Here is a 10,609-nt window from a genome sequence, read left to right as displayed (position 1 = left end):
GGGGGGTGCTGTGAATTTAAGACAACCCTCCAATAATTACATTCTATACCTGGAAAATTATAACAAATATATAATTTTTCCATATGTAGAATCTAATTAGTGGGGGGTCATCTTAAATTTAGGGTTAACTTAGATTCAAGTAAATACAGTAAGTGCAATCCTCAACCCTACTCAGAAGCCACAAACCACTAATGTGTCATTAACTTCTATTCTGGCCTCTCAAAATCCTTCGTTGCCTTGACTGGACAACTGCACATATTCAGATGCAACCTGGAATGGCCACTTCAGCACCTCATTCCCACCTAAATTCTGTTTTGATACAGTTTGATCCTGGAAGTGCATAAACACAGCCTAAGTCCTTGATTCCTTAGGAAAGGGGAAACCATGCCAAGGAATTGTTGGAAGCTGAGACTGCACAGGCCAGTCAGTGAAGGAGGAGGAGGCTTCTGGGTATCAAAGAGTAATTTGCCAATTAATGTGGATAGTTGTACAGCATGTCAGTTATAAATGTGTTATACAGAATCCACAAGGGTTTACAGAAGTTACTCTTGATGTCTCTAGTTTACCAAGATGCATATAGTATATAAAAGCCAATGAGTTCAATTAAATAAAATAAATGTACAGTATATCTATGTTAATGCACAGGAAAAAAAAAGTTAAACGATTTACTGATAGATGCTGTATATTGCCAAATGAATAAAGCTGTGAAGAAATAAAGACATGTTTTTCCCCCTCCTCTTTCAGTTCTAATCATCTTCACTGACAGTTGTAACAACAGCACAGTAGGTAAGAAAAGGCAAAGTGAGATTTTTGCATTGAGAGTGTCAACATAACAAATGTTCTGTCTCTAGCTACACTATCATCTTAAAAGCTGGTGACCAGGACAAAGGTGTATTGGTTTGATAGTGTCCTCTATATATTAAAAAAAAAAATAACCAACTTGTGAAAGAAGCAAACTTTTCAGATCAAATGTTCCTGCAGCAAAACACCTGGCAAGGGGGCCCTGGGCGAGAATGTCTCTGTAGCGTTCACTGTAGAAATGCCACTTATCATTCCTTGTGCATGGTTTGTGGTCTTCTCTTGCCACAAACAGGGACAGTTATGGAACCTGGCCGAAACCCAGAAGATTCATATAGTGGGGAGGAAGCCAGGGCCATCTCTGTAAAAGACTGGAGCCTCCAGACTGCTCTAATCCTCAGCCTCCTCTCACGGGCTGATAGCATGGCTGAGAGCACTGGCAGGGACTCCCTTTTGCCTCTGAACATCCCCAAAGCACCCAGAGAAATCTGGATAGTAACTGATGTATGCTAGCTATGCTCCTACTACACTGCAACCCCACTCAGGTCTCCACCCCCCCCCCCCATCTCAAAGACCCCAGATTTGAGGCAGAATGGATCAAATGATGTCATGGATTCAATTAAAATCCACAGGGACAGTGCCCTCCAGTGATCTAAGGAAGATGATTCCCATTATTACTTCACAGCTCTGCTCTTCAGCAGTCCAATCTTGCAAGGGGGCAGAGTGCTGTTATCCCAACCAGGCGTGTTTGAGGCTTCAAAGAAGCCATTCAGACTTTTGCGGCATTAAACTCAATATTCAACAGCTGAGAATAATAGGCCAAATCTTCAGCCAGTTTAAATCAGCTCAGTTCCTTTGAAGAGGCTCACTAAGATAGGGACCTATCCAAGCATTTCTTGCAGCATTCTCACAAGGATGGCATCCAGACTGTATTTACACCAGCTTTGCAAAATTCTACCAGTCTTACATGAATAAAATAACATTTGGTTTTTCATTATTATAGGAACAAAGATATGGCAGATAATACTTTGTTTCTTAAGATGATCTTGAACTGCAGAACGTGGGACTCATTACAAGGGATGGCTCTATTTATTCTTTTACAGCTTAAGGTCTATTAGTTGAGTTATATTATTTGGGCAATACTTGTTTACTGCTCTTTTATTGCAATGGAGTTATTCTTGGCTATGCACCAGTGTATTATTACATGATGAAAGAAACAAACAGAGATTTAAAGAAAAAGATACAGAACAAAACAGACACACCTTATTAGTTGGTAAGGTCACCAAGACTTTTGGTAACAAAATGAAAAAAACCCCCAAAGCAAGCACACAATGTTTGTTGAAACCTTGAAACACTTATTTGCTGACTAGCTCAGCACCTGTTATTTCAACCATTAAATAGTGTGAAAAGGACTTGGGGGGGGGGGGGGGGGGGGGGGGGTTACTTGCTGGGCTTGCTACACATTTCATCACATCAGCAGGGGGGGGGGGGGGGGGGGGGGGAGAAGGAAGGTATTTGGACCTTTCTTGGCTATATACTCCCCTCCTCTCTCTCTAGTTTGCTGGGAGGAAATGGAAACGGGATGAAAATCACCAGGCTCTTATTTCAAACCTCCCTTCCAAAGAAAGTTGCAAAGATTCACTAAACAAATATGATGACACTACTTCTCATACCCGTTAGACAGGGCTAGCAAATGGTACTTGGCAAACAAAAAAACAGACAAAACACAAAAACTGCCTCTCCCCCAAAATCTCTTCCCCATCCTTTCAAGTACAGTTAAACCACATGCTGCCGTTGTTCAATGATAAGAGGAGAATCTGGAGGAACAGCATATTTATCTTGAAAAGTGCAAAAACTCCCAAAGAAAAAGAATGGAAAAACCCAAACAAACCAATGAAAAATCTTAACTGCCTTAAACAGACCACAGCACTTGCATCTCTGTGGTTGAATTATCACTTTTCCAACTAGCGTTAACACTTGTTATATGGATTTACATGACTAGTAGGAGATGACAGTTCCAAAAGACTGATTAAAGCAAAAGGGAAAAAGTGGAACATGAAAACAGTGTAAGGTTCAAGTGGAATTCTTCCACCCTGAATCAGAATAATACTCCATGGGACTCGAGCCTTAGTCTTGGCATTTCTTTCCCTTATTTGAGAGTATAAGATTTGGCTTTCAGACTCCGTACCAACTTTAATTTGCTCAGTTACAAAGCATATCCTTGCATGGTCCCTGATCAGTATTTGATGGCACAGAAATCCACTTGGAATCGTTAAATTAAAAGATTTTTTGCAATAAGGGATGTGCACAATTAAGTGCTGCCCTGGTTCCTAGTGAAATCTCTAGAGAGCAGTTAAACTAGAGCAGGGATTCTCAACCGGGGTGCCATGGCACCCTGGGGTTCTGCAACTTTTTTTTAAGGGTATCACATAATATTAGCACTGTGTAGCAAACACCCACACATAACTCATAAGATAAACCTAGAGATTTCAAATTGGAATCCACAGTCTCAAAAACATTTCTGATCTCTTATGGTCTTCCTGAGTTCTTTGCAACAGAATTGCTCTATAATTTTTCCATAGTTAAAAAAAAAAAAATGAGTGAAAGTTAAGAGCTGGCATTTTCTCAGAAATGCCTTCAGTATAACAAGGGGTGACGGAAAAAGATTTTAAAAAAGATTAAGAACCCCTAAACTTGGGCAGTGGGGACCAACTTTTTTGGCAGGCATGGCATAAATTAGGCCCTATACTCTCCTCAAGTGCCACTCCAGTCACCTTCCTCTGCCAGATCTCTGCATGTAATTAAAAGGTTGAAAAAGAAGCATGAGTACTACACATTAAAGTGAAAATCTTAAACCCCCACAACAACACAGCCCAAAGTGGGTTGGGGAAAAGATTGTGTCCTCTATCAACCCACTCCACAAAGGAACCAAGATGCAGCTCCAAAACTGTTCTGCAAAGGCTACTAGAGCTCAGTGGCTGATGTGAACTCCATCATTCATAAGGCCACAATGGAAAGAATGAGAGGCTGTGGTAAAATTGTATACAGCCCGCCCTTTTCTAAGATTATTTATGCTCAGGTCTGTGACAACTGCTTTGTGAATCACAGGGAATGTGCACCTTTGGGTAGTCCTCCAGGGTCCATCACACTTCCTCAGTGACACTTCCACAGCTCTGGGGAATGGACTGGTTTGGGGCCTAATGCTAGCGTTAGTTCAGGAGCACACGACACCCAGCCTAGATGTCAAATTCAGCCTATAAATCTTAACGCTGAACCCTGTGATAAAGCCACAGCCTGTATGGCACAAGGGTTCAGCCCATAAATGCATGCCCTAGGACAGCGCTTCTCAAAGTGGTGGTCCACGGACCAGTGCCGGTCCGCGAGCCACCGGTCGCCGGTCCGCAGCGAGTTGACAGGAAAGAAAGAAATATATTCACCGGTCTGCAGCAAGTTGCCAGGAAAGAAAGAACTATATTTTCAGAAGCATAACATTGATATGTCATAGCGCCACAGTTCGTACGTTCCAACACTCCAGGTGACGTCACGTCGTGCGAGGTGAGGAAAGAGAATGAAACAGCCGGTTGCACATTTGTGTAGCGCTGTTACATGCAGTTGCTGCCACCAGCTGAACCGGGCACCGGTCCCTGGCCCACTGGAAAAAAAATTGCCGGTCCACCACATCAGATAGTTTGAGAAGCACTGCCCTAGGAGACATACCACCTGACGCACAACTGATGCCACTGGAACTATTTATTCATATAAATATAGTGAATCAGGATTTGGCCCACAATCAATCAGCAAAAGACAAAGGCTGAGTTATCAAATGCCTCACTGAGGTGTCAGATGTACCATAAAACTCATGATATTTCCCAACTTGAAATTACTGTCACCATAATCCAGCCAAGAGGGGCAACAAGGAGAACCAACCCTTCCACTGCAAGGCTGCTTCTGTGCAGCATCACATTCCCATGCACAGGACACTGATGTTATGAATACTATATAACTTAAGAACTGTTCAGCAGATCTTGATCTTACATACAAAACCACAGGAATACAAAGGCCCAGTCTGTGCTAAACCACAACCTTGCTAGTAACAAGCCTATTTACACACAGGTGACAGAGGCAGGACCATACTAATGTGGTAACAATTTTCTTTTACGATTGTAATCCAGAATAACGTGCTCCATTAACCCCAATAAATAGTACTGAGATACAGTGCAGTTAAAAAATAAATAAATAAATAGTTCCTTAACTGTCAAAAGCTGCTAGCACAGCTCCCAATTACACAGTGGAGAGAGCTAACATTTACCAATCTTCCACTGAAAAGCCACAGAAGGAAAGAAAGAAGGAAAGAAAAGCCTTTCCTGACATCAGTCTTTCGGTTTTGGTGGTTGAACTGGGGAAAAAAAAAATCAATCGGCCCCAAAATGAAAAACATTCAGGTTACAAACAATCAACAAGATGTAGCTAATACCCCACCCCCCAAAATCTACCATTATTGTTCATATTTGTTTCCCAAATGAGTTAAGCTCCATTGAGAAATGAATGTCTGCTGGTCTAACTGCTACCACTACAAGAAATAATGGCCACAAGCTAGCAGAGAGCAGATTTAGACTGGACATTAGGAAGAACTTCTTCACAGTTAGTGGCCAAGGTCTGGAATGGGCTTCCAAGGGAGGTGGTGCTCTCCCCTACCCTGGGGGTCTTCAAGAGGAGGTTGGATATGCATCTAGCTGGGGTCATCTAGACCCAGCGCTCTTTCCTGCTTATGCAGGGGGTCGGACTCGATGATCTATTGAGGTCCCTTCCTACCCTAACATCTATGAATCTATGAAACAAAGAAAACTGAAGGAAAAAGGAACTGTTTTGATATTGGGGGCAGGGGGGGGGAAGAGTCATTGTGGGAGATTTTACTCTTTTTTAATGCTAAATCAAGCTACATTTCTAAATGAAATGCCTTCTGGGGAAACAAGGTCAAAACATTTCATTTCAAAACTGCTGAAATAAAATGTTTTTACTTCATCTGAAAGTTCTCCTCTAGTTCAACTATTCGAGTGATTCAGCACCCCTCTCCATTATCCCCTCTCCAACAGGTTCATTAGCTTTCTTCCTACTTCTCAAAACCAAGCCCCAACACTTGATTTTTTTCAGGCTGGAAGCAAGCTGCTTCATGAAGTACCAGCACTTACTTGGAAGGTTAAAGGCAGTGATGTAGGGAACAATCTGCATTCCAATATGAAAGCCAGCTCTAACAAGCTTTCAACAAATCCTGGATTTACTGAACTAGGTCTGCAGAAATGTTGCAGGTTTGGTTAACCTCACCATGCATTTGATACTTTAATCCAATTATACTGCATGTTCTACACTATAACAGGCAGGTTAATCACTGCTAAAATTACTCTCTAGCCCTGTGAAAATATCTGCTTTCTTACACGCTGCATGCAATGCTAAAAAAAGGGATCTTTTTAATATATGTAACAATACGAGTGATGAGCTTGCTGCACTTCATTCCTGTACTAGTGACAGATTTAAAATAGCTTACCAGTGACAATTCACGCTCAGTGGCTTGGTCTGACTGATGTTAGGCCAAACAAAGTATACTGCCACGCCACCCTTAGTACCTCTGAGGGTGAACTTGATATTTTTTTTACATCAAAAGGAAATTAGTCTCCAGCTAGTGTGGAGCTTCAACCTTTTTCTTTCTTTTTCTGTAACTGACTTCTATTCAAATATTTTTCATATGTTCTTCAGCACTTGAATGGTGGGGAAGGGTTGTCTTCTAACCTGTTGAGGGGATCAGACGATTCTTACATGTTTGTAAAAAGGATACAGATGGTAATTTCACTAGGGTTGGTAGTGACTCAATGATATTATTCACAGAAGTGGGTGGTGAATTGTATTAAACAATATGGTGTTCTCAAAACTACTCCTTATGGACGGGTCACCATTGGTGATTGGGCTGTGTTTCATACTCGTTTTGCACGGGTGTAAAGGACAGCACAAGGCAGTGGAGGATCAGGCCCTCAATGAGCACAAATGGCTCTGTGGGTTAAATGGAATCAGCCAGGTGCCAGCCTGAGACAATGAGGGACTGGTACTGCACAGGATCGCATTGGTTGGTTTATTTAAACATGGCTATGCACAAAGTATGCGATCTACCTGTCATGCATCCAGTCTTGCAAGTTAAAATGACCAGGCTAAATAGACCACAAATCCAGTGGGCAAAAGATGCAGACGTTTGGAAATGTAGGTGACAAGTGTCACCTGCCCCCTTGCCTGTCTGCACAACCTCAACATTCACCTTTGTCCCTCACTGATTCCATTAGCCTCTACAAGTGCTGGTAAGCCCTCTGTTGTCACTGTATACTTGACTGAGCAAGCAAGAACTGAATTGCCGCAGATGATTATCTGAAGTTAATCTAGCAGAGCAAGGATTATTCTGCAAGTCATGTCATCACTTCCCCAAGAGGTACACAACTGGAGAGGCAAACTTACAATATTTAATATGTAGAGGGGGCTGATTCTGAGCTCAGAGCAGTGTTAACTTCACTGGCTTTGACAGCATTAATGCAAACAAGAGGAAGTTCGCACCCACTGCTCCCAAGGCACCGAGTAAGGTTATTGCTAACGTAATTTCTCTTAGTTTCACAGACCTCTGTTCTCTGTTTACTTCAGCCTCCAAGGGAAATGCAGACCTGTCTGGTGTCTCCAGTTTGTCTCTCTCACTTCCTTCCTTTTTTTAAGTTAGTGACCTGATTTTCCAAAGTGCCAGGCGTCCATGACACCCACTGAATTCACCATTCACTTTTTACAAGCCATCTTGTGGCCCAGATACTGAAGGTGACTGCTCTGAGCCGTTTACAAGAGTGGGTCCTAAGCAAATCAAATCACTTTCATTTGAGTACTGAAATAGAATCCATCTGAGATTAGCAAGAATTATTGTGTGTCATTTATTTGTTTCCTTAGCTATTCTAGCTCCCTTCTGTCCTACTGGGCAAGGTTGGTTTATATCCCTTTCCCCCCAACCCTAGTCCAGGCTGCTTCATTCACAGGGATGAAAAATCACTATAAAATGGAAAGGATCACCTGCCAAACTTAGCTGACAGTACTTAGGGTGATCTTTTGCTTTTAGCTTATAACCAAAATATCAGTTCATTAGTGTTCCCCACCACTGCAGTATACTCAAACTAACCAGACTCATAGCCAATTTCATTTTGTAGGAGACTGATTACAATCCAAAGGGAAAACAGAAATTAGGAAACAGCAAAATGATCCAGGAACACTAAAAGCAGATGAAAAACATTCAGTAGGAATGGGCAAGACAATGCCCAGAGAGTTCGTTTCACACCCATCTCGCTTTCTAGCTGTCAAACCCTGTCATGTCTGCACATGGACCTAAGTTTCCTGCATCAAAGGATTTGGCTCACTAATGACATGCTGCAACAGAGGAGGAATGCAGCAGAACATTGTCACAGATCGTGGACATCGTTCCGCATTTCCTTTCATTCCAACACACTTCTACTGCATAATGTTTTCTTTTAAAAAAGGAGAAGAAAGTACTGCAAACATTATTGCAGTATTTTTTAGCTAGCTTGACCTCTGTAAGATTGATGTTAACGTACTGAAAAAAGAATAGTACTGTTAATGCTGTAATATATAATGGTTTGTCAGCACTTCCACACAAAGGATATCCCACTTTCAGACATTTGGAAATCATCCACACAAACTTATTTCAGGTGGAAAACTGGGATCAAGTGTTGGTTTTACATGGGGAAAGAAAAAAATCAGACCAGCCTAAAAGAAGGTGAAGGGGAAAAGTTACTTTCAAAGAGTCTTTCTTTGTATTTTTATGATAGAAAAATGGCTTCATTTTCAAGAAGGAAGTTTAGCAAGCGAGTACTTGTTTCAGAAGTATATATATAGATCCCCAACAGCTAAGCATGACGACCTTATATTAATAAAAAAGCCTTATTAAATAATATGACACAACCTTGTACTTACTAACAGAAGAACTGTTCCACATTATTTCTAAAGGTCAGACCAATCCTTTACCAGACAAACAGCTCTTACGCTCTGCCCTTAAACTCAGTAAAATCCAGGTCTGGCAGACTGCCAGAGACACAAGGTTCCGTTGGCACTGGTTTCTGCTGAGAATGCCCCCCTGCCAGTCAGCAACACAGACAGAAAATGACTACAGAGTATCCACCCTCAGTGTGCAAGACACTCTCTGTTAGCTGTCCCTGACCATTTACACCTTGAAATGCACCTGCAAGGTGGTGACTCCTGCGTGATTCATGCAGATCACACACGTGCAGGTTCATAATGGCTTTGCCATGCTCAAGAGATGAGCTGCAGCAGTCCATAGTGGCTGAAGATCTCAAGCCTTTTTGAATACACTCTGTATCTTTTGGGTCATTTTTTGAGGGGGGAGGAAGAAGGAAGTGTAACATAGTCCTATTTATTGAGGTTTAAGCTATTATCTATTAAACGTCCGAACAAAACTTTCTAGGGATATGGCTTGATGTTAAGGGAGTCTGCTAGAGAATAGGCCTGTTGGACCTTTCCAGTGGTGCACGACACATTCCCAAGTTATGCACTAGAGCTAAGGTATTCTAACTACGGTGACTTTTTATCAAGGTGCCATCATCATGGCCTCAAGGTGGAGGCTGAACCAAGATGCCAGTGCAAAGTGCAGATAACATTTAATAACCCTGTGATGGATTATTTAAATATACAGCACTTCAGACATGTAAAGCAGCAAACGCCAAGTACTGTTATTTCTTTGGAGCGCCTCACCTGTTCTCCAGCAGTGTCATGCACACAACCTCACGCACACCTGGGTTGTTGGCCTTTTCAGTGGAGCAGCTTTGCAGGTTCCAGGTGGCCACCCGCAGCACAGGCCTGCCGTCCCTCACCCCACCAAACATCTCCACAGTGGGACGGGTGGATATAATCTGGGTCGGGCCCCCAGGTGGGAAATCCAAGTCCTCACTCTGCAAGCTCAGAGAGGTGGGGCTGGGGTGAGGCTTGGCGGTGAAATTGAGGCCGCCATTGGTATTGGTGGAAGGGGGCCGGGACCTCTCTGCGAAAATCTGATGCCTGATTTTGTCCAAGAACGAGGAGTTAATGCAGTCCATCCTCACCAGGTCCTCAATGCTTTTGAAGGGCCCGTGCTCTTTGCGGTAATCGACGATGCTGTTGGCTATCTTCTCGGTGACGCCACGGATGCTCATGAGCTGGGCCGGCGTGGCCGTGTTAATGTTGACTTTGGCGGCGCAGAGGTGGTGCTCCGGGTTCGGGTCCTTCCTCAGCGAGCTGGGCGAATGCTGGGCAGAGCCTCCTTTGCTGCTCACGCAAATCTCGAACTTCACTTGCTCCAGCTTGGCCGCCCCCACCCCGCTCACCAGCGCCAAGTCCTCCACTTTCTTGAAGCCGCCGATGTACTCCCGGTACTCCACGATGTTCTGGGCCACCATCCTGGTGACCCCGGGGAGGGTCATCAGCTCCTCCTCTGTGGCCGTGTTGATGTTCAGCCGCTCCTGGTTCACGAGGATGTTGCTGAAGTTGCAGGCGGCGCTGAACTTGCGGCTGTGGCAGATGTCCGAGGGGTCCCTGGGGATGGAGCGGTGGCAGCCCAGGTTGCCCCCCATGGCGGCGGCAGCGAGGGCTGCGCTCGAGTTTCAGACGAGTCCTCGGCACCGGCTGCGGCTGCCCGGGACACACGTCTCAACCGGGGGGGGCGGGGGAAGATGCCCCTCAAGCCCTGCAGTGAGCCCAGCCCGCCGGTGCCAGCACTGCCTCAGGCGGAGGG

General features: G+C 43.8%; 1 protein-coding gene across 1 annotated transcript in view; it reads right to left on the bottom strand.

Moving 5' to 3' along the window:
• Positions 1–10,603, bottom strand: part of EEPD1 (endonuclease/exonuclease/phosphatase family domain containing 1) — a 94,048-nt gene extending 83,445 nt beyond the window's left edge. Inside the window, exon 1 of the mRNA XM_006020859.3 lies at positions 9,595–10,603. Coding sequence (XP_006020921.1) covers positions 9,595–10,448 — 854 coding nt within the window. The 5' untranslated portion in view covers positions 10,449–10,603. The remainder of the gene's footprint in view (positions 1–9,594) is intronic.
• Positions 10,604–10,609: the final 6 nt, after the last annotated feature.

This window comes from Alligator sinensis, unplaced genomic scaffold (assembly GCF_000455745.1).
Source record: "Alligator sinensis unplaced genomic scaffold, ASM45574v1 scaffold86_1, whole genome shotgun sequence".
NCBI classification, from domain to species: Eukaryota; Metazoa; Chordata; order Crocodylia; family Alligatoridae; genus Alligator; species Alligator sinensis.
Note: the sequence above shows the minus strand (reverse complement) of the source record. Positions and strands in the feature narration are given on the sequence as shown.